Source organism: Lepidochelys olivacea, assembly GCF_965140295.1.
Source record: "Lepidochelys olivacea isolate rLepOli2 genome assembly, chromosome: 24".
NCBI lineage: Eukaryota > Metazoa > Chordata > Testudines > Cheloniidae > Lepidochelys > Lepidochelys olivacea.
Genome location: NC_140434.1, coordinates 9,585,065 through 9,612,609, shown reverse-complemented (window position 1 = coordinate 9,612,609; position 27,545 = coordinate 9,585,065). Strand labels below are relative to the sequence as shown.

The window sequence follows — 27,545 nt, the reverse complement described above, 5'->3', positions numbered from 1 at the left end:
ACACACATACACTGAAACACAGATACACACACAGATATTCATCATATATAGACACACACACTGATTCACACACACGCACATGGATACATACACACACACACAGATACACACATGCCCATGGACACACACACACACAGATACACATATACAGATACACACACATACTGATACATACACGCATATGAATACACACATAGATACACATACAAAGATACTCATATACAGATACACACATGTACTGATACACACACGCACATGGATACAGACACACATACTCATCACACACAGACACACACACAGATACACACAGGTACATAGATACACACACACACAGATACTCATATACAGATACACACACACTGATATACATGCACACAGATACACATACATAGATGCTCATCATACACAGATACACACACTGCTACACACAGATACACATACACACTCATCATATACAGATACACACACACACAGACTTTGACACCTACCCACTCCTGCATCCACACTGCACAGTGGTCGTGTTAGCAGCTGACAGGTTGGGCTCACTTGGGCTTTACCATCTAGCCCTGCAGGAGTGCCCAGCCTGAGTGCCCAGCGCCACTAAACCCAAGGGAGGGGCTTGTGTGTGTGGACGAAAGGCGATTTGCCAGACAAGCTGACTTTGCAGTGAAGCCAAGCGCACTCCCAGATGCAATCACACTAACAAAAACCACACACGTAAAACATAGAATCACACAAGTGTGCACACACAAACACACTCACATGCATGCAAATACACAAACTCACAGGTGCATGCATACAATCATGTATGTAAATGCAATCACACACATGTAAACACACAATTACAAGTGCATGCATGTACAATCACATGCATATGTACACACGCACAAGTCACAGGTCTCTCTCGCTCCCTCTCTCTCTCACAGTCGCACACGACCCTGCCATGGGCACCAAATCCAGTCACTGCCCATGTGGGTGAAAGCCAAGTGCTCATATTCATTCCTTTCCTCCTCTCCAGCTCCGGGCAGTTTGCTCTGAGGTTCTCTGAGCTCCCCCCGACCCGCCGCCCATTTGGCTCCTTCAGCCAGGCCAGGAGCCCCCGAGGAGACAAGCAAAAGGGACTAACCCAGAAGTCCCAGGGTGCCAAATGGGGAATTTATTTACAAAACCAGCAGTACATATAACAAAAAGAATAGGCATATACATCTATATACACATAGATAGGGAGCTCTATATACACACACATTTACAGAACATACACAGGACAGGGAATCCCCGCCACTAACTCCAGAGACTACCCCCAAACCCCTCCGAATCAAAAATGCAACACAATTGCCCCTCTGAAATCGACCTGGGCCTGGGCTTTCAAACCTGGTTTAATTTCCTTTCCCAAGACAATTTGAAGGTAAGAACCACTCTCACGCTTTGGGCGCCAGACGGCAGGGGTCTGGAGGCATGGCACAGCTGGCTACACGCACAAGGGCTTGTCTTTAGCTGAAGGATCAGGTATTGGCCATTGGTGGAGGTGGGATGTGGGGCATGGAGTCTGCGCCAATAGTCCCAGAAGTCAATGGAAAATTGCCCAGTGACTTCGGTGGGCTTTGGATTGGGGCCTAGAAGAACCCGTGGTCTGATCCAATCTCACAGGGGGTGAGGAGACGGGATGAGACAGGCCAGGCGTCTGAGCCAAGGCAGCAAACCCTCTGTTTCTACACCGTGGAAAAGCTTCATCCCTACTCCTCCACTTTCCCATCTCACTCAGATCCCGCAGGGCACAGCCCCGGCCCCTCTTCCCGCTGGCTAGGCGGATTGGGAGCATTACCTGCGTGCCAAGCAGGACTTTCTTGGAGCCCTAAATCCACCCCTGCGGGGGCTTTACTTTGGAGCCGGGTTAGGCCAACACTCATTGCTTTAGACCTCACCACTCTAGGTCTTTCTTGCCCTGAGAGTGGCCCATGTAGGGGCAGCAAAACATAGAAATAAACCATACATAAAAACGTTATAAATATCACCACCAGGGGGCAGCAGCATTCTGCACCAGGCCAGACTGGGCCTGGTGTATTCTTGATCTGATTCCGGGTACCCCCCGCCCACAGGGACCAGGAGCCAAATCCGTCCCCGGCACCCCTCCATGGATTTCACACTGCAGGAGGTTCCACCCGGCCTGACATGAAGCCCAGCCACTCCTCCGGAACAGATGTGCTCTCCTGCTGTCGGGGGGGAGGGGCGGTCTGCTCTGGAGGGGCCCTCCCCAAAATATCGGACATGGGGCAAAGAGGACACAGAGCCTGATCCAAAGCCCTGGGGGGCAAGGAGGGTGTCAATGGCAAGGCTCCGGTTGGTCCCTCCGTGGAGCCACGAGTTGCCCTCCTGTGCAGACCTGCAGCATCAGCGTCCCGCGGCGATGAACCAGCCTCTGGTTGCCAATGACCAGATAGGGGAGAGGGCTTGCAGCCCAGGAGAGGTTTGCAACTGACTCCGAGGGGAGCAGGGTGGGGCCACCTTGGGGGAACTGTGGCCCAGCATCCGCTGAAGGGTCACCGGGCTGCCGTTCTGTTAAGGATTTAGACAAATGGCCCTACTCCTCCCTCCTGCCAAAACTTCACCCCCTGGTGAGTGTTGGGCCTGCAAACAGGCCCCCTACCCCAGCAGGAACGAGACCATTTCTGGGCAGGAACAGCCCTCAGGGTTCAACCCCCGCTGCTCTGCCAATGCTAACACCATGCATGGCCAGAGAGGAGAGCGTGTCCGGGGGGCATGATGATCTGGCATGGGGTTGTGTGGACCGGGACTGGGAGAATGCGCTGGGCCCAGGTTCAACCCTGCTGGGGTCCCACTGGGGCTCAGCCTGTTTGTACTCTGCCAAGGAGAGAAACCCCAGGGAAAGAATCAAACCCAGCCCAGCTCTGTAACCCAGCGAGAGTCACCCACATCCAGCTGCTGGGCCCGTCCATGCAGTGCCTGATGCTGCTCAAGGGTCTTCTCCTTTTGGTTCACACTCGGCTTGTTAGCTCTGCAGATCCCCAGTTCAATCCCTGCTCCCGACCCCATGCTCAGCTGTGCGGGCTGGGGCCCCGGACATGGCTGCCCCTTTAACTAGAAACCCAAGGGTTTAAAATACTTGTGCATTACACTGAGGTGGGGGAGAGGGAAGCCCCATGGCTTTAAACAACCAGGAAAAAAACCTTTGGTGAACTTCAACCCTCCCAAAGTATTTGGAGACCCTCAGAGCCCCACTCCCTGCACCAGGATCCCAGTCGCCCCAGGACCAGAGGAATTTTACCTCCATTAAACCACCCAGGGCGAGCACCCCTGAACTCCGGCTGGGCCCAGATTAGCTCCTGGGGCCGGGCCCTGTGGCGTTGGGGAGCCGGTGAGGCCAGGGGGGCAGTGCTCTCTTGTGTTCTGAGCAACCCGGTCTGTAGCTGCGGGACCCAGGCTGGGATCTAGAGAGCGGAGAGAACCACAGGGTCTGTCTGTGTCCCTCAGTCTTGGTCCAGACCTTCTCACACCCCAGTGTTCATTGCAGCCCGGCCACAGGGGTGCCGCACCCCTGCCTTTCCAAGATGCCAAGCCCCATGGGGCGGGCTGTGTGCATGGGGCTGAGGCAGGCGCTTGGGTTCCTCTTGCCCAGCAGGTGGCGCCGATTCCCCCACCCCTAAGTGCCCCTGCTGGGGTGTCTCCGCGCTCACTTGCCCTTGACGCTAGTCCGCCCGCGGCCACTGGTGGGCACCACAGAGCACAGAGACATCCCAGGAATGGCACAGGAAGCCGGGGGCTCTCCAGGGGAGGGCCTGTCCCTGGGGTCGCCCAGAGGACAGACTCGACAGAGGGCTGGGGTCCCACCCTTGCACCGTGCTGGGGGGCGTGGCTCCGAGCGCCACCTGGGCCAGATGCAGTGGCTGTGACAGTGCCCCCTACAGGAGGCAGCGTGACCCCACAGTTGTTACCCCCAGTCGGGATGTAGGCAGCTCCCTGAGTCGTCAGAGCCGCTTCCTGGCTAGTCCTGCCTCTGGGGATAGACAGGACAGGGTAGGCAGGTACCACATTCTCCAGCCCCACTGCGGCAGAGGTCAGAGGGAGGAGCATGCATGGGGCCCTCGGCGCCAGCCGGGCAGGAAACATCCCATGCAGAAAAGCTAGGCGGCTGTTGCAGGAAGCAAGGACCAATGCGGGGGCAGGGGACCCCCCAATTGGCCAAGGGCCCTTTTGCCCCACAGTGAACCAGATCTGCCCTCTCCAGAAATCCAGAGCCAGAGCAGGCTGTCTGTACAAGGGCTCAGTGGGTCAGTCCCAGCGGGAGGGGCTGGCAGGCTGCAGGGGACATCTGTGTGTCCAGGGCCCGGCCCTGATCGGCACCAGGCCAGTCTGTGCCCGTGGCCCCTGGCTCACACCAGGTGGCCCCGCCCATTGATGTAGATGCCGTTGGTGGTGGGCTTGGCCCGCAGTGTGCCGTTCTCCTGCACAAAGTGGGTCATGGCTGCTTTGATGGTGTTCTCCTCCCGCTCCTCCTCCTCCTCTTCCTCCTCCCTCTCTTTCTCCTTCTCCTCCTTCTCCTCCTCGGGGACCAGCGCTGGGGCCGGGGGCTGCTCCGTCTGTGTCTCAATCTCCCGCACCGTCGACAGGGTGGAGTAGCTGCGCCCCTCTGCCTCCTCGCTCTGAGCCAGGGGAGACAACAACTGAGCTGGGGTGCTGGGGGGCAGAGCAGGGAGTTCCCCTTCCCAGAACACGTCCTCCCACACACCCACCCTCTAGCTGCTAGCTAATCCCTGGGGATATCCCGGGGCAGCCACTGGGTGGCGCTGTGGCTAGGGAGAGGGCAGTCTAGCCACTGGCTGAGCAGAGCAGGTGAGGACTCAGAGGAACAGCATTTCCCCCTGACATACACACACACACCTGCTGGGAAACCTTCTCCCCTCCTGGGGAAAGCCATAGGAGCCTGAATATCCATTGTCAGTGCATGACTTGTGGTCCTCCCTGCCCAGGCCAGTAGGGGTCAGCGTAACCTCAGCCAGGAGACCTGCTCTCTGGGGGCTGGGTGCCTTGGCAGCTTCCCTTTGCTCTGCCGGGGTTCAGGGCCCGAGGCACGAGGGGTTTGCTCTGGGCTGAAATGCGATGATGGTGAGTGTGCATGCACATGGGTCGGTGTGGGCGTAGGCTGGGCGGGTGTGCGGGCACCAGAGGGCGGCAGGCTTGTGAGTGTGAGATGCACAAATGAGTCCCCAGTCGGAGGGCTATGTGTGTGTGAGACAGACAGACATGTGTGAGCATGGGTGAGCTAGCGGGTGTGAAGACGTGTGTGAGGAGGGGTGCATGTGAGGGTGTCCAGGTGTGAGCTAGCAGGTGTGAGAATGCGTGAGCGCATCCACACATGTGCCAGAGCAGGGAATCCGTCTCTGCAGGAGCCCACTCTCAGCAGCCTTGGCCAGGGGGAGCAGTGGGGGCCTGGACCCTCGCTTTCCAAGGCAGCCTGGGCTGCAGTAGCTCAGGCCAAGCCACTGGCTGCAGGGGCTCCAAGGGGTGGGAGGGCCCCACCCCCGGATGCCAGTTCCCGTCCGACTGCTGACCCCACGGGACTCTGCAGGGGGCTCCTGCAGCCACCTCCCCGGGGCCGCGACTCCGAGCTCCAAGGGAATCAGCACAGGACAGGAGGAACGAGAGCCCCACCCCGCGCCTCACCAAGACGGAGCAGATGCTGGTGCCACGCAGGCTGTCTCCCCGCAGGCTTCCCTGCCGGCTGTCCCCCCGCAGGTGCAGGGTTTCCTCTGTCTGAAAAACAGAGAGCGAGGGCGGGTGACCAACACCTGGTCCCGGCAGTCTCCCTCATGCCCCGCCAGGGCCAGCCAGGGCAGGATGAAAGGGGCAGTTTGCCCCAGCCCCATGTTCGAGAGGGCCCCCGAGCCCGTGGGACAGGAATCAGTGACGCTGCGGCACTGGGTGCCAGGGCACAAGGCTGCTCCGTGGGGCAGGGGCAGCCAGGCCAAAGCGGAGCAGGGCTGCGACCCCGCGTGCTGGGTCCCCATGCCCCACACAGGGAGCCAGGCCCAGGCCCGCAGGATGGGTGAGTCACCTCCCGCCCGTGTCTTTGCACCCACAGCCAGAATTCTTCTTTTGTCTCCAGGGTAATTTTTGGGGGGCGGGAGGAGCTCAGTTTCAGATTTTGCCCTAGGCACCCAAAAACCTTTGTGCAGCCCTGCTCCAGTTACCTTTATGGGGCTGAGTAGCTGCCCCCAGTGACCCTTATGGGCTCCGCATAGCCACCCCCAGCTATCCCCCATGCAGCCTGGGCAGCTGCCTCCAGTTACCCGCCATGGGGTTGGGTTGCCCTGTCTACTGTCTCCTAACAAGCCCCAAACCTCACTCGTGTCTTTCCACACGTTCCCTGCAGGGGAGGCTGGGTTCTTCACTGAGCCAGCTCCCCTGCAAATCGGATGGGGAGAAAATTCAGCATAATCGTGGGAGGGGGAGGGGGAGAGGGAGAGGGCTGAACATCCCCACCAGGGCCCCACTCCCTCCCCATTGGGCTCCCCCCACTCTCCCGGCCCCCTCACCTGGTTCCGGGTGCTGGTGCTGTGGCTGGAGTACAGGCGCCGGATGGAATTCTCCCTCGTTATGGTCAGCTCCTCCTCGCTGCCAGGTAGAGAGACACCAGGGTGAGCAGTGAGATCCGCGTCCCGGTCAGCCCCGGGAGCCCCGTGGCCTGGCTGAGCTGTGTGCTCTCCTCAAACCCCATGGCTGGTCCTCCAAGGCTGCTCCTGAGACCCGCTCCCAGCCTCTTGTATCCTGGCTGGCAGAGGTTAGCGCAGTGATAAGGGAAGCCTGGGGCTCAATTCCCACCGGGAGCAGCCTGAGGCAGGATCCGGGTGCCAGAGTTTGGGTGGCTGCCTAGTCAGGGGCAAGGAGGGAGAGGAGTCTGTCTGCAGGGCCTGCATCAAGGTCTCTCTAAGCAGGGCCCAGGTCACAGTCAGTCAGCACCTTCTACATCTCCAGGCGGGGCGGAGGGGTTGTACGCCTGCAGGGGCTGAACCGACCCGGTAAAGCCGAGCGCTGGGTCGTCACTGAGGCGAAGGGCAGCATTTCAAACCACAAAAGGCCCAGTCGGGGGCCAAAACGACTCCCAGGTGGCGTCTGACGTGGTGCCAGAACGCAGCACAACCCTCGCAGGCAGTTTTAACGTCACCTTGACCAGCTCGCAGGGGTTAAAACTACAAGTGCCTGGACCATGCTAGGACTTAGTGACGGGGGCGGGGAGCCCAGAGCTGCGATAGCAGGGGGCTGCGGGTTGGGATTGAGGGGAATCGGCAGAGCCCAGGGCTGGGATAGCAGGGGGCTGCGGGTCAGGATTGAGGGGAATCGGCAGAGCTGTGGGGAGAGCCCAGAGCTGGGATAGCAGAGGGCTGTGGGTTGGGATTGAGGGGAATTGGCAGAGCTGTGAGGAGAGCCCAGAGCTGGGATAGCAGGGGGCTGTGGGTTGGGATTGAGGAGCACCAGCAGAGCTGTAGGGAGAGCCCAGGGCTAGGATAAGAGGGGGCTACAGGTCGGGATTGAGGGGAGCTGGCAGAGAAGTGGGGGCAGGGCTGGGATAGCAGTGGGCTGTGGGTCAGGATTGAGGGGAATCGGCAGAGCTGTGGGGAGAGCCCAGAGCTGGGATAGCAGGGGGCTGCGGGTTGGGATTGAGGGGCACCGGCAGAGCCCAGGGCTGGGATAGCAGGGGGCTGTGGGTCAGGATTGAGGGGAATCGGCAGAGCTGTGGGGAGAGCCCAGAGCTGGGATAGCAGAGGGCTGTGGGTTGGGATTGAGGGGCACCGGCAGAGCCCAGGGCTGGGATAGCAGGGGGCTGTGGGTCAGGATTGAGGGGAATCGGCAGAGCTGTGGGGAGAGCCCAGAGCTGGGATAGCAGAGGGCTGTGGGTTGGGATTGAGGGGCACCAGCAGAGCCCAGGGCTGGGATAGCAGGGGGCTGCGGGTCAGGATTGAGGGGAATCGGCAGAGCTGTGGGGAGAGCCCAGAGCTGGGATAGCAGAGGGCTGTGGGTTGGGATTGAGGGGCACCGGCAGAGCCCAGAGCTGGGATAGCAGAGGGCTGTGGGTTGGGATTGAGGGGAATTGGCAGAGCTGTGAGGAGAGCCCAGAGCTGGGATAGCAGGGGGCTGCGGGTTGGGATTGAGGAGCACCAGCAGAGCTGTAGGGAGAGCCCAGGGCTAGGATAAGAGGGGGCTACAGGTCGGGATTGAGGGGAGCTGGCAGAGAAGTGGGGGCAGGGCTGGGATAGCAGTGGGCTGTGGGTCAGGATTGAGGGGAATCGGCAGAGCTGTGGGGAGAGCCCAGAGCTGGGATAGCAGAGGGCTGTGGGTTGGGATTGAGGGGCACCGGCAGAGCCCAGGGCTGGGATAGCAGGGGGCTGCGGGTCAGGATTGAGGGGAATCGGCAGAGCTTGTGGGATGCGGAGGGGGGGCAGAAGCTTGCCCAGCCACTCTCTGCAGCAGACCCTGCTGTAGCCAGCATCATCCGTCCCACACTGCCCACTCGGCCTCCCATCCTCTGCTGCTCGCTCAGCCCAGCCCAGCTCGGGAGCAGGGTCCCCAGGCCTGAGGCTCACCACCCAGCGAGCGACGGTGACGCTGGGGCAGGCTCCCTGCTGTAATGATTTGTGCAGGAGCTCAGCTCTTCTCTATGTGGGTCCCATGGATCCCATCAAGGGACCCTCTGGAGGCAAGACAGAGGGGCCAGGTGAGGGGGGTTGGTGTATCTCCGGGGCAGAGGGGGTGCGCCAGGGAGCTGCCCCTCCCCCCTTGCTCCGTCTCTTACTATTTCTCAGAGATGCGCCTGGTTTTCCGTCGGTGGTAGAGGGTCATGAACACAACAACCAGGACCAGCACGCAGAGCAGCACGGCCGCGATAACGCCCACCGCCACCACCGAGGCCGAGACCACGTTCACCTTCTGCAGCTCACTCTCTGCTGGGAGGGACAGACAGGGAGAGGCTGAGACTGTGGCCGGGTGTGGGGGGTACGGCACAGCTGGTGTCCGAGCGACAAGGGTGGGCTGGCAGGAACCCGGACTCCGGGTCTAAAGGGGCATCAGACTGGACGGACAGAAGGATGGACAGACAGATGAATGGATGGAGAGATGGACAGATGGATGGATGAGTCGACAGATGGACGGACGGATGGCTGGATGGGTGGGTGGATAGACAGATGAGTGGATGGATGGATGGGTGGGTGGGTGTGTGGACAGATGAGTGGATGGGTGGACAGATGGATGCGTGGATGGATGGATGGGTGGGTGGATAGACAGATGAGTGGATGGATGGATGGGCGGATGGATGGATAGGAGGATGAGTGGACAGATGGATGGGTGGGTGGACAGATGAGTGGATGGGTGCGTGGGTGGATAGACAGATGGATGGATGGATGGATGAGTGGACAGATGGACGGACGGATGGATGGATGGGTGGGTGGATACAGATGGATGGATGGATGGGTGGGTGGGTGGGTGGGTGGACAGATGAGTGGATGGATGGATGGATGGATGAGTGGATGGATGGATGGATGGATGGATGGATGGATGAGTGGACAGATGGACGGACGGATGGATGGTTGGCTGGGTGGATGGATGGATGGGTGGGTGGACAGATGAGTGGATGGGTGGACAGATGGATGGGTGGACGGATGGACGGATGGATGAATGGGCGGATGGATGAATGGGCGGATGAGTGGACAGATGGACGGAGGGACAGATGGATGGGTGGATGGACAGATGAGTGGATGGATGGGTGGGTGGACAGATAGACAGACAGATGGGTAGACAGATGGTCACCTGATGTTTAGTTATCAGCCCCTGTTGGTGCTAGCTCTGAAGATCCAATCTGCTTCTGTATGGCTAAGGATTCCCCACCCTGCTCCCTGCAGCACAGCGCCCCCAGCACCACTTGGGCTCAGCACTTGGAGCGCTGCCTGCTGAATCGCCACCCCTGCCTCGTGCGGTGCTGGGCTCTCCCGGGCGGGCTCCCTGCACAGGTGCTGATCCAGCCAAGCCCTGACGCTCTCCTGGACTCCGGAGCCCCCCTGACACTGAGCACCGCTAGGCTCTAGAGCAATTGCTGAGCAGAGGGGACAAGACGGGCAGATTCCCCCAGGAGAGCTCAGACCCTGGTGAGGGGTGGGTGCCTGAACCCAACAGGGCTGGATTTGAACCCACATGAAGAGGGCCCAGGGCGAGCCCAGAGCCAGCACTCTGACTGCACCACCACCCGGTGGGCAGGGTAACCCACAGCCCCCTCTCCAGCTGCTGGCTCCAGGACGGGACTGAGGGCGCCCCCATTTGATGACACTGGGCATCACAGGTGGGGAGCTGGAGAGCCCCAGGGAGCGTCTGCATCCAGCAGCCCTATTCTATCCATCAGAGCCAACCCCCCCATCGCAAGGGGCCTTATCAACCCCACCACAAGGGGGTGCTGCCACCCCGCCTGCCCCAGACTCTACCTTTTATGCTGATGCTGGCCCGAACCTCCTTGGCTGCAAACCTGTTGGCAACCTGGCAGATGTAGACGCCAGTGTCGTCGGGGGTGAGGGGTCTCTGGAAGAGGAGGGTGGCCCCCTTGACCTTCACTCCTTCGGGCATGGGGCCGTTGAGCCTGGGGAGCAGAGAAGCAGAGTCAGAGGGGGGAGCTAAGCGGGGAGGGCAAGGGGTTGAACAGACAGGGGGCAGCGATCCCACTCGCTTTAACCAGGGTGCTCTGCAGCACCTGTTCCCAACTGCCATCACTGCCCTAGAGCAGGGGTCTGCATGGGGAGGGGGGGGTCCAATGGAAGGAGGTGCTAAGGGGGGCCCTATGGGACAGGCTGGAACCCCTGGAATAGAGGGAGACATGGAGACACAGCGAGACACATGGATGGACAGGAGGGAGCCACACAGAGAATGTCTCACGGCTCCCCCCCCCCCCCCCCAGCCCTGCGCCCCATGGCCGCCGGTTGCCTCCCTTGGCCGACGTGCCTGGACGGGCGGCTGTGGTGGGCGGGGCGAGCCGGGACACCGGGAACAATAGGTGCTGAAATCAAAGGGCTCCCTGCCTTTTCCCACGGTTCCTGCGCGGCTGATCCGCTGCCAGAGCCCAGTGCCGGGGCCTGCCCAGACACAGCCCGGAACGCTGCGCGGCTCCTTGCGTCACCGCACGGGGGCTGAGTCGGCATGACCCGGGCCACCGGTTCCATCCTACACACCAACACACGGACACACACACATGTCAACAGAGGGACGTGTGGACGCACGCACACAACACGAACCCCTGCCCAAACACACACACGTAAGTGCCCCAACACATGTACACAAACACACACACGTTCACATAGACACCCCAACACAAGTACATCTCCCCAAAGCCATCTACACAATGTATAGTGTCAAGGTGCACAGAAACGCATGCCTATCCAGGCACCCACCCTCCAATTTACACACCCACGGGCACAAACACAAGGCAGTCACACGAGCACAAATACAAAAACACGTCCACACGGAGCCACACAACCAGACCCCAAAAACAAACGCACGTGTTTGTACACAATATCACATCCATAGACCCAGGCGTATACACACACACAAACAGGTACATATAAGAATGATCACCTTAGCACAAACACGCCTGGGTACACACATACCCAGGTACACACACACACGAACCCAGGTACACCCAAGAACGATCAAACACACACACACACTAATTCTTGAGTAGGGACCTGCACATACTCCCAGGCCCAAACACATGGGCCCACACACTAAGACCCCGTGGGATGCCACCCAAATAGGACCCTTCCTTTTCCCCTCTGCAGAGCTCGCTGGCTCCATTAACCATCTGGCTGCCGCTTTGGCTAGGAAGCACGTCCCTTTGGCCCCGTTTCAGACCCCACAAAGCAGGATCCAGGGGTTCAAATCATAGAGTCTCCAGGGGCTTGGCCCCTCGGCCCCTCCCTTGGCTCAGGAAATTCCCCGGGGATGGGAAAATACCTGTGGAGGGAAAAGAAAGGGAAAAGGAAAAGGGGGGAGGGGTGTTCCCCAAAGCCCCACTGTGTTTCGTGCCTGGCTTTCGGGGGGGCAGCGTGGGGAGAAAGCTCCAACCATTGATTACGTAGCATGCCCAGTGCAGTAACACCTGGAGGCTGACCCAGGCCAGCGTCCCATGGGGCCAGGGGCTGGCACATGCCCTCCTTTTAATGGCAGCGGTGGCACTGTGCACAGGCCCTCCTTGCCAGCCTCTAGGCATCCCAGTCATAGAATCATAGAATATCAGGGTTGGAAGGGACCCCAGAAGGTCATCTAGTCCAACCCCCTGCTTGAAGCAGGACCAATTCCCAGTTAAATCATCCCAGCCAGGGCTTTGTCAAGCCTGACCTTAAAAACCTCTAAGGAAGGAGATTCTACCACCTCCCTAGGTAACGCATTCCAGTGTTTCACCACCCTCTTAGTGAAAAAGTTTTTCCTAATATCCAACCTAAACCTCCCCCACTGCAACTTGAGACCATTACTCCTCGTTCTGTCATCTGCTACCATTGAGAACAGTCTAGAGCCATCCTCTTTGGAACCCCCTTTCAGGTAGTTGAAAGCAGCTATCAAATCCCCCCTCATTCTTCTCTTCTGCAGGCTAAACAATCCCAGCTCCCTCAGCCTCTCCTCATAAGTCATGTGTTCCAGACCCCTAATCATTTTTGTTGCCCTTCACTGGACTCTCTCCAATTTATCCACATCCTTCTTGTAGTGCGGGGCCCAAAACTGGACACAGTACTCCAGATGAGGCCTCACCAATGTCGAATAGAGGGGAACGATCACGTCCCTCAATCTGCTCGCTATGCCCCTACTTATACATCCCAAAATGCCATTGGCCTTCTTGGCAACAAGGGCACACTGCTGACTCATATCCAGCTTCTCGTCCACTGTCACCCCTAGGTCCTTTTCCGCAGAACTGCTGCCTAGCCATTCAGTCCCTAGTCTGTAGCTGTGCATTGGGTTCTTCCGTCCTAAGTGCAGGACCCTGCACTTATCCTTATTGAACCTCATCAGATTTTTTTTGGCCCAATCCTCCAATTTGTCTAGGTCCTTCTGTATCCTATCCCTCCCCTCCAGCGTATCTACCACTCCTCCCAGTTTAGTATCATCTGCAAATTTGCTGAGTCAAAGGCCCTCTCCCCGCAGGGCCTGGCCAGAGCCCCGAGGGAGCCTCGCTCGCCCCACGTTCCCTCATGCTGCCCCTTAGCCTCTCCTCCCTGCGGGTGCATGGGGCCCCGGCTGCCTCCAGCAACCTACAGCATGTCCCAGCCAGTCCCTGCCGCCCCAGGGCTCCCAAGACAACAGAGATGGCTGGGCGATGACTCAAGTGTTTATGGAAGTTAAAGCTTCCCTTCGAATGGCTCCGTGGGAGCTGTGCACTCCATCCGCCTGGATTCCCAGTCTCTGGGATCACGAGCGTTGTTGGCTGGGAATGCAGCCGCAGGCCTGGGACCAGGCTAATGGGCACCCAGCCTGGGCTGGCAGGAAGAAGACGGAGGTAAATTGATTTTGTGGCCTGGAGTGGGAGGGCACTGCTCAGGGGAAGCTCGCAGCCTTGCAGTCCCAGCTGCCGGAGGCTTGCCCATGTGAAATCACAGCTGGTACAGGCAGCACCTGGCAAACCTCAAACTCAGCTGGGACTGACCGGCTGACATGCAGAGTATGCCACGCAGCTAGAGATTGTGAAGAGCAGGTTAGACAAACCCCTGTCAGGGATGGTCTCAGATCATACTTAGTCTTGCCATGAGTGCAGATGACCTCTCGAGGTCCCTTCCAGTCCTACGATTCTATGTACCAACTCGCTGGCTTTGAGGTAGCCAGGAATGAAGACAGGCCTATGGCTTGGCCAGGGAGGGCAGCCATCGACCGGCACTTTGACCCAGAACACAGCCCTTCTTGGAGCTCCGCCCCACAGCGCGAGCTGGTTGTCACCAGGATTCGAACCCTGGACCTCCAGAGCTAAAACACCAGCTGCTGCCTCCTGCTGCAGGAGTAACTCCACTAACTGGCAGCTGTAGTAGGCTCTTGTGTGGGTCACACCAGCTCCTCGTGCCTATATTCTGGCTGGAGGCGGGTGGGGAATGGGCATCCCCTTGGAGTCTGCAACCATGGTAAACTCCCCTATGAGACCCAGAGCCCGGTCTGGCTGACCCTCTGAGGCTGGGCAGCGAGTCCAAACCTGGGGGTGCTTCTCAGACCTGAGCCCCCACAAGCCTCCAGCGCCAGCCCCCGATAGAGGCACAGGCCAGCCCTGCCCCCTCCTCTGCCCCCGGAGCTGTGCTGGGAAGGGGAACCCTGCCCGCAAACAGTGGGCTCACACTTACCGGGTCCAGTTGTAGGTGGGTGGGGGGTTGCCCTCGCCGAGGCACTTCAGCGAGACGCCCTCCTTGCCCGCCTGCCAGTCCTCCTCCTCCTCGTGCCCTCGCACTGAGGCGTCCGAGAGATCTGGGTGGGGGGAGGGCAACGACCGTGAGGAGGGGGAGAGAGAAATGCCCATCTGAGCCCCCTCTTCGCCCCCCAGCCTGTGCCCTTTCCATCACTGGCCCCACGCTCACCTTGGTCTGTGCAAACATGTCCCCTGCCCCAAGCCCCTCAACTAAACCCCTGGGGCCCCATCTGATCTGGGGTTCCCCGTCAGCCCTCCCCCACCAGGGGGTATATGCCTTCCCACTCCGATAGCTGCTCCCCTTGGGTGTCTCTGCTCCTCCCACTGCTCCACAGCACCCCCCAGTGGGTCTCTGCCCCCCATGACAACCCCCCAGGGGCCTTTGCCCTACCCCATGCCAGCCCTCCAGCACCTCCATGGCAGGCCCCTAAGGGTCTCCGCCCCACCCCCATGGCGCGTTCTGGGGGGATCTCTGCCCCCATAGCAGCTTCCCAAGGGGTCTCTGTCCCTCCCCCATATCACCTCCTGGAGGCGATCTCTGCCCCCCATGGCAGCTTCGCTGTGGGTCTCTGCGCTTCCCGTGGCAGCCCCCCCCGGACTGTGCCCCCCATGCCACCCTCCGGGCTGGGACGTACAGGCGACACTCAGCACGTGGGTGATCCTCTTCTCGTGCGGCAGACCCGGGTGGCTGACGACGCAGGTGAGCGTCTGGCCGTTCATGCTGCGCCCAGGCACCAGGAAGAACTCGCTGGTGACGGAGGCTGAGCGGGGGTGCGAGGAGTGGCGGGTGCTGTTGGTGCCGCGCACCTGCGTCTCCCAGGTCACGGTCGGCATGGGGTTGCCCTCGGCTGTGCAGGAGGCGGCCAGCGTCCTCCCCTGCCCCTCCTCCAGCGGGGGGCCGGGGTTCAGGGTCGGCAGCGGGGGCACTGCGGGGAGGATGCAGAGCGGTGACGGGGGTGTAAAAGGCAGCATCCCCCCGGGACCCCATGCCATCTGGAATTTGCACACACACACCCCCAGGGCCCCATGCAGTCCAGCATTTGCACACCCCCATGGGACCCCATGCAGGCCAGCTACTGTTCCCCTCCACAGGGCCCCATGCAGGTCAGCTACTGCCCCCCACCCTCTTGGGGTCCCGCGCAGCCCACCCTCTACCCCCCCAGACCCCACACAGCCCAGCTACTGCCCTGGGGATGAGCGGTTTGGGGTGCAGGAGGGAGCCCCAGACTAGGGCAGGGGGTTGGGGTGCAGGGGAGGGGAAGCTCTGGCTGGGAGTGCTGGCTCTGAGGTGGGGCTCTGGGGTGCTGGCTCTGGGGTGCTGGCTCTGAGGTGGGGCTGGGGATGAGGGGTTTGGGGTGCAGAGTATAAGGGGTTTGGGGTGTGGGAGGGGGCTCCAGATTAGGGCAGGGGGTTGGGGTGCACGGGGGTGAGGGCTCCAGCTGGGGGTGTGGGCTCTGGGGTGAAGCTGGAGATGAGGGATTTGGGGTGTGATAGGGAACTCCGAGCTGGGGCAGAGGGTTGGTGTGGTGGGGGGGAAGGCTCAGGCTAGGGGTGGGGAGTCCCGGCAGCACTTACCACAGCTCCGAGGAAGCGGCCGCCAGGTCCCCGCAGCCTCTAGGCACATGGACAGGCAGGCGGCTCTCTGCACTGTGCATGTTGCCTTTGTGCCCGCAGGCACCGCCCCCCGGCAGCTCCCATTGGTCATGGTTCCTAGCCAATGGGAGCTGCGGAGCCGGCACTCGGGGCAGTGCACAGACCCTCGAAGTCCCTGGCTGCCCAGTGTCCCAGCGCCTAGGGGCTGCAGGGACCTGGTGGCCGCTTTTCCGGAAGCCGCGCAGAGCCAGGGCAGGCAAGGAGCCTGCCTTAGCCCCAGGCCCCCGCTGTGCCGCCGACCGGTGCCAACCAGAGCCGCCAAGAGCCCTTTTCGACCAGGCGTTCCAGTCGAAAACCGGACGCCTGGCAACCTCTGGCTCCATGCAGCCTGGCTACTGCCTCCACACAGGGCACCACGCAGCCCGGCTACGGCCCCCCCCACGGAACCCCAACTCCTGTCTCGGGGCGCCCTGCCCAGGCCCTGCTCCTGCCCCGCGGGGGCCACTCAGGCCTGGCTCCTGGATCCCAAGGGGCTCGCACTCCAGGGGGCCCCGAACAGGCTCAGCTCCTCCCCCAAAGGGCCTCATGCAGACACCCTGCCCACCCCTCCAGGGCCACCCCTGCATACCCAGCTCCCCTTACACTCACTGTATCGCCCCCACCCCTTCGGGGTCCCTTTCCCCCAACGCAGGCCTGGCCCGGAGACCAAGCGTTCAGGTCCCCTGAAGGCTGGGGCTCAGGGCTGCTCCCATCCCAATGGCCGGGGCAGCCCTGCGTGCCCCCAATCTCTGCAGTGGCCTAGCTGGCTGGAGTGGGGAAGGCAGCTCTGCCCACAGCTGGCCCAGCAGAGCCAAGGGCACCTGTAGGGCAGAGCAAGGCAGCCCCGGTGCCCCGTGCCCGGACCCTCACCCAGCACGCTGAGCGTCATGCTGCCCTCAAAGTTGCCCGAGGGGAAGGTGATGAGTCGGCATTCGTAGGCGCCCTCGTCGGCCTGCACGGCGTTCTTCAGCACAATGGCGCCGTCCTCCAGCGGCCCCGGCGCCTGGCGCAGCACCCGCCCCAAGTAGGGCTCCTGGATGTGCTCCCCGTACTCCAAGTTCAGCACGGCGATCTCCACGTTCTGCCCCTCGGCGCCCTGCTTCAGCCACGTCACCTGCACCACCTTCTCGCCCTCCTGAGCCCGGTAGCGGCACGGCAGCACCACGTCCTTGCCCAGCACCGCCGTGACGCTGCGCTCCATTTCCAGCACCCCCGCCAGGGACCCTGTGGGCACGAGAAGGGGAAGGGTTAACCCACGGCCCCCAGGGCGGCTGGGACTGTGTCAGGATCCATGAAGGTGAAGTCTTCTCTCTGCCCACAGAAGAGCACCGGCAAGCTCCCCCCGCACACACAAGCCCCCCGCCTGGAGGGGCCCTACACACAGTGGGGTCAGCTCCCATAATGCCATGGGCACACCCTAAAGCACTCATGATAGATGGACTTTCCAGGGATGCGGCCATCTGAGCTGGTCCAGAGGCAGAGCAGGGGCCAGTCTACCCAACCTCAGGGGATGGGGACCCTCTGGGGTCAGCCCAGGCTAGACCAAACTGGGCCAGGGGGTCCCGCTCCACAGACAGGATCCCAACCCCTTATGGGATCAGACGTGCCCCAGAAGGTCGGATCTTGCAGGACCGCAGCAGTACTGCCAGAAGCCCGCGGCTGCGAGTAGCAGGCCCCTGAGAGGAGAGGGCAGTCACTAGTTCCCCTTCCTGGCCACAGAGACAGTGGGGGGCCTCCTGGGACGTTCCCCCGTACTGGGAACAAAGCTCTCTCAGGCAGGCACAGACAGGACAGATAGTGCAGTGGACCAGGAGTCAGGACCCTGGGATCTATTCCTGGAGCTGCTACTGATTGGGTCCGAGACCTTGGGTAAGTCACATCGCCCCCCCGTGCCTCAGTTTCCCCTTCTATGAAACGTGGATGCCTCAGCCTTGCCTCCCAGCACCCTTACGAGGGATGGATTCCTGCTCCGAGCCTGTCAGAGGGCAGGCGGGAGAGAAAGGGAGAGGACTGTCATCCTGGAGCGCTTCTGTCCAGGGGAGGCAGCTCTCTGAGGTCAGTATCATCATCCCCATTTGACAGTGGGGGAAACTGAGGCACAGGGCGGGGACATGCCTTGCCCAAGGTCACCCAGTGAGTCGGCAGCAGAACCAGGACTAGAATCCAGGAGTCCTGACCCACACCTATGCTGTGCCCACAAAGCACTCCTTGCTCTTCCGACCCCCAGCACCATGAGCCCCTCAACACTATGCAAACACACACCATTGAGCAGCTGTTTTGCCAATAACACTACGTGGGCGTCCTCGCTGTTCCCTGGCACTGGGCTGAGTGGGTTCCCTGGGAGTTGCGCCAGCTACATGGTGGGTACTGTACCCCTGCGACCTGACTCCCCACTCCCCATCTCCTTCCCAGTCCTGGGCACCATGCCAGAGCTCAACAGGATGGGAAGGGAACGCAGGACGGGGGTCAGCGAGATCAAGAGGGTCCCAGCGAGGGTGGAAACATTTCCAAAGGACCCAGGACAGTCGCCTCTTCACCCAGGAATTGTTGCACCAGGTCAGAGCAGCAGTTCCTCCAGCCTGGCATCCATCAGCATCCAAGGCCAGAAGAGACTGTTGTGATCACTGTCTGGCCGCCTGCCTGGGACAGGCCCAGTGCAGTGGGGGACTTTTTACCATTTTCCAAAGCGCCAGCTGGAGGCAGGATAATTGGCTCCATGCACCAACCGGCCAGTCTGATCTGACAAAAGCTGCATTCCTATTACGTGCCCTAAGGCCATGTAGTCAGACAGTCTCCCAACTGGGACCGCTACTTGGGCCCCTCCTCTAATCACAGGATCTCCCTCCCCTACAGAGCTGGGAACAGAACCCAGGAGTCCTGACACCCAGATCCCTGTGCGCTAACCACTAGCCCCCACACCATTCCAGAGCTGGGAACAGAACCCAGGAGTCCTGACGCCCAGTCCTGGTGCACTAACCATACTAGACCCCTGCAGCCATCTCAGAACAGACCAATGGGCCATTCAGCCCCCTATCTTTTCTCCAAGTTTCATTGACCTCCCCTCCTCTGTCTGTATCCAGTTGTTGTCTCTTGACTTACACTCAGATTGTCAGCTCTCGGGGCAGGGGCTGTATTTGTACAGCACCTAGCGCAATGTGGTCCTGGCCTGTGACTGGGGTGCCCAGGTGCTACTATAATACATCTAATAAATAACGTGCCTGCACCATGGGGCCTGGTCCACGGCTGCGGCTACGGTAATGCAAAGAATAAATAAATAATAAAGGATGGCAAAGAACCCTCAGTCCTTCCTGACCCTCAGCTGGTATCAGCCCCCTGCCCTGAAGTATGCTGGTGGATAGCCCATGCGACTGTGCGTCCTTGCCGAGTCTGATGGAATCAACTTCTGCGAGGAAGGCGCTGACTGCATTTCTGTGGGGCCAGCCCACAGCGCACCCCTCTGCAGATCGCTGCCTTGCGCAGCGGGAGGGCGTGCTGTGCTCAGACCTGGCCTCTCTCCAGCCAGAGCCACGGGCTGAGGAATGCTGCTCCCTCTGGGGAAGCGGACGGGCCAGCGAGTCCAGATAAACCGGCCTGCTCAGATACCAAGGGCCGTGCAGCAGCTTGTGCAGATTCCACTCCCGTCCTCTCCCCACATCCTCCCCTTCACCCCCACTCGAGGAGGGGCCAGCGCAGTTGCCTCAGAGCTGGGCAAAGGCAGGGAGAGCCCTGCCCCACTGAAGGGGGCTCAGGTACTCCCCACCTCCTTCATGGTTTCCCCAGGAATTTCGGAATGGGGCTTGATGCATTTCCCCTGGTTCCCCAAGGGCTCTCAGGCGGAGACCACAGCCTGTCCGACTTCACAGCCACCTGCACTGGAGTCTTGCCCACCCCCACCATTCCCAGCTGAGCAACTGACACACACAAGGCGGAAAGGGACAGGTCCCATAGCTGGGCCAGTAGCTCGGGAGTGCTGGGGGCAGAGGAGTCAGAGCCCAGCGTCCCCCACGTGACCCTATGGCTGCTCGTGGGAGCTCTCTCCAGGCCAATGGGCCCCCAGGGAGGGGAGAAGTTGCTTTGTTACATTTAGAAGCCATTGAAAATAACTGATTGGAGAGTCACCTACTGGGAATCAGGGGCCAAGTCCCCAGCTGGTGTAAATTCAGCATCCCTAGCGCGATGCTCGTTGACACCATTCGGGTCTGGCGTCCTGGCATCCAGATTTACCCACTGAACAGCAGGGATTCTACATGGAACCCTGGAAAACTTGCAGCTCTAGAATGATCCAGTCCACCAGCACGGGTTCTAGGTTTGCCATTTGAATACCAGGGGTTCTAGATTCAGAACAGCACACGAGCCTTTGGGGTTCCAAGACCCATTTGGCTTTGGAAAAACCTGCACTCTTAGCTGCTGCTGCTGCTTTTATATTAATTATTGTTATTATTACACAGTGCTGACTTCCACTGAATTGGAAACTGGTGGGTTTTTAAATCTCCTTCAAAATAAGTTTTGATCAAGTGAAAAATGGCTCCAGAAAACTTCAACCAAACTATTTTTTTTTTTAAAGTACAGATTTGGTGAAACCCCAAAGGCCCATGCACCCTCCCATCACAACTCTGAAAGGCACTGTCATAGGAATGGGTTGGTCCCCTCGTCAGTAGCAGATGGTGGAATTCCCAGGTTGTAATTGTTATTCAATGCGATGGAGGGATTCTGTCTCTGTACATTCTCTGTGTGGAAAAGGGTCACATGAATCTGATGATCGTAGATTTTGAAGCTAAGGGAAGGTTAGATCCTCTCGCCTGAAGCTCACAGGCCAGTAAATTCCATTTCCCCCTGGACTGAGCCCAATAACTTGAGTTTGGCTAAAGCATATCTTCCAGAAGGCATCCGCTCGGCATCTGAAGACATCACACGATGGAGAATCCACCACTTCTCTTGGGAGTTTGTTTCACTGGTCAATCATCCTCAATCTCAGACATTTGCCTGCCTTTAAGTTCCAGCCATTCGCCCTTGCCCTGCCTTCCTCCACTAACAAGCCAGTTCGTACTCAAGGTTTTCTTCCAGGCTGTTACACCACAATCAAGTCACAAGGAGCGTAAATCAAACACACAGTTTGCGCTGTATGAATTAGTTACATAAATCATCCAATCAGCTAACAGCAATGAGGCCGTGTGACTTAGTGTAACCAGCTGACAGCACAAATTGCAGATCTCACGGGAATATAAAAGGGATCCTGATCAGCTACTCCCTGTGACATTCGCTTTCAGGAACTCTGTGAGCACGGGTGCTAAAAACAATTCGCCCTGCCAGCCCAGGGGCCCGGGAACGGCCCCAGGCGGGGAGCGGGGAGGGCTCACGCTTGCACGGCTGAATCAAAGGAATAGAGCGTTCCTGGGAGCCAGCCGTGTGGGGCGAAACTGAAAATCTCCAAGTTGGAGGCTTTGGAACTGTGGCTACCGACATTCTGCACAGCCTGGAGCTTCCCATGGGAGACCTTACCCCATCCTGGGGCTTGAGCATGGGGCAGCTGCTAGGCTGAAACCCTGACCCCAGTGGCACAATTCCCCCGACTCTGATGGGGCCAGGGTTTGACCCAAGCGGTGCCTTAGGGAGATGCCCTCCCTGGAGCCACTGGCCTGTGAAATTCACTCCTGGGCAGAGGGGGCTGCAGATCCTGAGGGGTTGGACTGCAGCCAGACTGGGGCCCAGCCAAGCCTTATACATTAGAAGAGAGCGTCTGCAACGCAGCCAGGGCCTCCAGCTGGCAGGTAACAGAGCCTAGGTAGCTACTACACTCGCTGGCAGCCCAGATCCCCAGCTCCTCCGTCAGGAGACAAAGAGGGAGATATCCAGTGTTCCCATTGGCAGGCGGTGCCCCCTGCCCAGCTGTGACCAGGTGCCCAGTATGAGCCGCCCTGCTAGTCTGAACTCTTGCCAAGGGACCAACTCAGCTGGGCACAGGTCCCCACTGTCGCTGTGCCCGGGGGCATCGCCTGTGTCCGTGGGTACATTCATCCCCAGGTGAGGGTGTGATGGAAGCAGGGGTAACAGCAGTAGTGTAGACACAGCAGTACGGGCTTCGGTGCCGGCTAGCTCCCGAGCATCCTGGCAGGCGTGTTCTGGGGCAGCTGACCCATGCTGCAGCCTGTGTGCCGTGGCTAGCTGTTACCTCGGCTAGACGAAAGCTAGGGCTTGCCGTGCAGATGTACCGCGTCTGCGGGCCTCTGTGCACGCCTGTGTGTGCCTCCTGGTGCGTAGCACGTGGCTTTACCGTGCCAGCTGAGTGTGTGCATGAGTGAGTCCATGTGGGAATGTCTCTATGTCCCGTATGGACCCTGTGCCCAAATATATACACAGGGCCATACTCGGGGCAGCTCACCCATCCCCCCACCCCCACGCCAGGACTATGGGGCTGATTTCCGTGGGAATTACCCCTCCAGCCGCAGCACAGACATACCCTATGTGTCTTCGTGTTTCTGTGTGCGTCTGTGACCATGTGACCGTGCGTGTCTGTGTGCGTTCATGTCCATATGTCCATGTTTCTGTGTGTGTCCATGTCCGTGTGTGTGCACGTATCCACATCTGTTTATGTCCATCCGTGTCCATGTGGGTGAACATGTGCAATCCCCCATCACACGCTGCAATCCCCCACGACCTACCCAGTCACACACTGCAATCCCCCCATCACATGCTGCAGTCCCCCACATCCCACCCAATCACATGCTACAATCCCCCCATCACATGCTGCAAACCCCCATGTCCCACCCAATCACACGCTGCAATCTGCCACATCCCACCCAATCACACACTGCAAACCCCCACGTCCCACCCAATCACATGCTGCAATCCCCCCATCACACACTGCAAACCCCCACGTCCCACCCAATCACATGCTGCAATCCCCCCATCACACACTGCAAACCCCCACGTCCCACCCAATCACATGCTGCAATCCCCCCATCACACGCTGCAATCCACCACATCCCACCCAATCACACACTGCAAACCCCCATGTCCCACCCAATCACATGCAATCCCCTCATCACACTCTGCAGTCCCCCACATCCCACCCAATCACACACTGCAATCTGCCACATCCCACCCAATCACACACTGCAATCTGCCACATCCCACCCAATCACACACTGCAATCTGCCACGTCCCACCCAATCACACACTGCAATCCCCCCATCACACTCTGCAGTCCCCCACATCCCACCCAATCACATGCTGCAAACCCAATCGACCATCCCACTCCGGCCTCGTGCCATACAATGCCTCTCTGCCCCTATACAGCCCCTGGCAATGCCATGCCAATTACCACCCCTGTGAGCTGGCTCAGGATTGTCCTCATTTTACAGAGGCAGGGCCGTGCCCAGCGAGTCAGTGGCTGAGCCGGAATAGAACCCAGGCATCCTGCCTCCTCTGTGCTCTCCAGCGCAAGCCAACGTCAGCACCCCGGCGACGCAGAGCCCGGAGCCGTGCAGCAAACATTCTGGGGCCAGCGTCAACAGCCCGTGTTTGTTCAGCTTCCAGGAAAGAAAACACCACTGTGAAGAAGCCTCCTGGACGACAGAGCCCCAGCCAAGCCAGCACCTCCGTCCTCCGCACTCTTGCGCCATGGGGATGGGCGCCCTCCCCAGCAACACCGTGGAGGGAAACAACTGTCCAGCAACATTAGGACGCTGTCAGGAACCACAGACACTCACTGGCCTCAGGACATTTTGCACTGAGGGGGCCCTGTTCTTGGTTAGGGTTGGGGCAGCGCCGAGCACAACAGGGCCTGATCTTGGTCAAAGCCAGTGCAGAACCTCGCACAACGGAGCCCTGATCTCAGTTGGGGTCTGGGCAGCACCGGGCACAACGGAGCCCTGATCTCGGTCGGGGCCTGGGCAGAGCCTGGCACAACGGGACCCTGATCTCAGTTGGGATCTGGGCAGCACCAGGCACAACAGGCCCCTGATCTCAGTCAGGGTCTGGGCAGAGCCTGGCACAACGGGGCCCCGATCTCAGTTGGGATCTGGGCAGCGCCTTGTGTACAGGGCACCAACAATAAACAGGCGACACAATTTTGTAATAAGCCCTAACCGGTATCTAGCCCTTTTCAGGATAGATCTCGGAGCACTTTACAAAGCCGGTGAGTGTAATTATTGCTATGTTACAGATGGGGAAACGGAGGCACAGGAGGGGAAGTGACTCACCCGGCAGGCCAAAGGCAGAGCCGGGAACAGAAACCTGTTTTCATAGATCACAGTCTAGTGCTCTACCCACTAGACCCCGCTACTTCCCTGGGCACTCTGGAGACACTTTCTCAGGACCCCGGGGGCTCTGCTGCCACTGGAGGATTAGTAATAAATATGCACCATTCTTTGCCCTTCCCTGGCATCTCCCCTGCTGCCGCTTGACACACCTTCATTCATCAGCCCCAGTACTGTTCTGCCCCCCCAGGCATTCAGATGCCACCAGCTCCATGCGATTGGCTGGGAAAGGCGAAGGCGTGCCCAAGGATGGTGCAGCCACAGGGGGATGGGGAGTCGCCTGGCTAGTACCCTGCCCTGCACACGCACCCCCCCACCCCCTGCACTCTGGGAAGCAAGGTCTCTGAATCAGCTGAACGTGAGCTCCCAGTGCGATGCTGTGGCCAAATGGGCTAATACCCTGGGATGTATAAACAGGGGAATCGGGAGTAGGAGCAGAGAGGTGATTTTACCTCCGTATCTGGCGCTGGTGCAATCCTGGGTCCAGTTCTGGGGCCCACAGTTCAAGGATGTTGATAAATTGCAGAGGGGTCAGAGAAGACCCCCAAGGATGATTAAAGGGTTAGAAAACCTGCCTTAGAGTGACAGACTCCAGGCGGTGATTCTATTTAGCTTAACAAAGAGAACGCTGAGGGGTGACTTGATCACAGTCTATAAGTACCTAGATGGGGAACAAATATTTAATAACGAGCTCTTCAGTCTAGCCGAGAAAGGTCGAACATGATCCAACAGCTGGAAGGTGAAGCTAGACACATTCAGACTGGAAATAAGGTGTCAATTTTTAACCGTGAGAGTAATTAACCACTGGATCAATTTCCCAAGGTCGTGGTGGATTCTGTATCACTGACCATTTTTGGATCACGACTGGCTGTTTTCCTGACAGATCTGCTCCAGGATGTTCTCTGGCCTGTGTCATGCAGGGGGTCAGAGCAGATGATCACAACGCCCTTGGGATCTGAGAATCTCTGACTCTCTCACACACAGACCCAACACCCCCCCCCCCCCCCGCTTCTGCTGCCCAAGACATGTTGTTGCAAACTTAGCACAGCCCCACACCCTGTTCCCACTGCCCCAGCCATTGGGGTCCTTCAAGCAGCACTGAAGCAGAGTCTCCTTCCCAGAGTGCTCCTGGCCGTGCTGCCTGACGGGGGTGGGATGGAGAGGGCTGCAGTTTTCTTGAGAACAAAAGGGACGTTGGGAAGGGGTATCGTCTGCTCGAGTGACCTAACTTGCCCTGGGTGAGTCTGGGCAAGGGGCCTATGGATCCACTTCCAGCAGTGCCCAGAACTGCAGGGCGATGGGGAATCAGGCTGTTCGTTTGGTAGAAAGGGACTCGGGACTTGCCAGACTGGGGGCCCATCTAGCCTGGCATCCAGTCTCCGACAGCATCCAGACCAGGGGACTAGAAACCCTCTAGTGGGGAATGGACGAATATCCTGCCCAGAGGGGAACCCCCGCCACAAACACATAGCTCCTGTCCCAGGCTCCCGAGCAGAGCACAGAGCGATCTGGGGCAGGGCAGGACCCCACCCCACAAGCTTCAGAGCATCAGCAATTCCCAATGACTTCCCCAGGTGCTTGGCACCTCTCAGGATCGGGCCCTTTGTACAGCCCTTCCCCACTGCCCCGCTGAACTGACCACCTGGCGAGCAAGTGACCTTGCCCCACTGACCCTGGAACATACCAGCCACCCCCAGCAGGGCAAAGGGGGCTCAGCCCAGAACACCTCCCTGCCACAGATGCCAGAGGCAAAGCCAACCCGCTGCGTCAGCCCCATATCACCAGGGCATTAACAGCTGTACTCAGCCCCCTAGTGGCTTCCGCAGGCTCAGCCAAAGGATCCGAGGCAGGACTCCGATCCCATCAGCATTTCTGCTGGCTCAGCACGTCCCCCCAGCTGAGGACGCGCCCTGGAACTAAATGCCCTATTGTAGCAGAGGATCGTGTGCGAAACTAGGTGCAAACACTTAGCTCCACACATTACCCTTAACTCTGACCCTGCATCCGTTGTGAATCTTCCTCACTGGCGCAGAATCCCCATCCCAGCGCCACAGATCTGGGCACCCCAATGTCCGCCGATGCAATCTGGAACTCCCCTCCCAATGCTTCCACAACCTGCTGGTACTCTTTAACCTCCCCACAGAGGAGCATGAATCCTTGCACTGAACACGAGATACTTCATTAGTGCAAGGACCCACGCTCAGCCGCAGAGCACGAGAAGAACCACGCACCATTACGCTAGGCTACGGCCAAACCACAGAGCTTAGGGAGAACACCGGGCACATCAGAAATCTGCAGAGACAGGCCAGTGAACTGAGTGCAAAGAAGTGCACAGCGGCTCACCAGCTCTCCTGGGTCTGGCCCACGCACAAGGAACTGTGGAATCTGGCAGGTGTTTCTGTCACATTGGCCAGTGCACAGCTGGCTTTCTGAGGCCTTGGGATTTTGTTTCCAGCTTTTCACATCTTTCTAGGATCAATCAATAACAACCAAACCCCAGCTCCCAAACCCTGATCACAGAATAGGCTCGATTCCACCAGGACCTAGGGCCAGATTTTTAAAGGTATTTCAGTGCCTGAAGATGCAGACAGATGCTTAGTGGGAGTTTCAAAGACACCTAAGTAAATCTGGCACCTGACACCCTTTGACTTACCATAGCAGTTAGGCACCCAACCTGAGGTGTTCCCCAGCCCCTGGGAGTTCCTTCAATGTGTGCATGGGGGGAGGAGACTTGCAAAGTGAAACCAGCACTCCTGTCACCCCAGGGCCCGCGGGCACCATCCCCCTGCCTACCCCTGTGGCTTCAATGCTGCATGGCGGGGTGGGACCTGAAAGGCACTTTTCCCAATTGAAGCTTCCATGGTGTTAGCTTAACATGACCAGACAACAGCCCCCTTTCGGCCTCAGAGGGAGATTTCCCAGCTGGGCCTAGTGCTGACGCTGATTGGGGCCCAAATGTCTTCAGCCAGCCTGTTGTCAATTGCACCAGCAGCCACAAAAGCTGTCAGGCAGCTAGGAGCAGGCGCAGGCTTCGGGGACAAGGGGCACAAGGGCCACCCAGCCATGCAAAGCTCCTGGCCCTGCGAGGGCCAGAACAAACAGCAATGGCCAAAGAGGTTTCTGGGAGATCAGCGCCGCCCTGGCCGAGCTGCCGGCTTCATGCGTCAGCAGCGCTGTATGACATCACTCAGCACCCGGGGCAGGACGTGGCCTGCAGCGCCAAGCACTGGAGC

General features: G+C 59.2%; 1 protein-coding gene across 2 annotated transcripts in view; it reads right to left on the bottom strand.

Annotated features, from left to right (window-relative positions):
• Positions 1-1,142: 1,142 nt before the first annotated feature.
• The window catches only part of NECTIN4 (nectin cell adhesion molecule 4), a 44,742-nt gene continuing 18,339 nt past the window's right edge, over positions 1,143-27,545 (bottom strand). Inside the window, exons 2-9 of one of the 2 annotated variants that reach the window (XM_084613324.1) lie at positions 16,925-17,278; positions 15,058-15,348; positions 14,361-14,481; positions 10,482-10,633; positions 8,807-8,957; positions 6,552-6,630; positions 5,680-5,769; positions 1,143-4,658 (exon numbers count right to left, since the gene is read on the bottom strand). In XM_084613324.1, coding sequence (XP_084469450.1) covers positions 4,389-4,658; positions 5,680-5,769; positions 6,552-6,630; positions 8,807-8,957; positions 10,482-10,633; positions 14,361-14,481; positions 15,058-15,348; positions 16,925-17,278 — 1,508 coding nt within the window. In that variant the 3' untranslated portion in view covers positions 1,143-4,388. The remainder of the gene's footprint in view (positions 4,659-5,679; positions 5,770-6,551; positions 6,631-8,806; positions 8,958-10,481; positions 10,634-14,360; positions 14,482-15,057; positions 15,349-16,924; positions 17,279-27,545) is intronic. The other variant, XM_084613325.1, reaches the window with a different exon arrangement.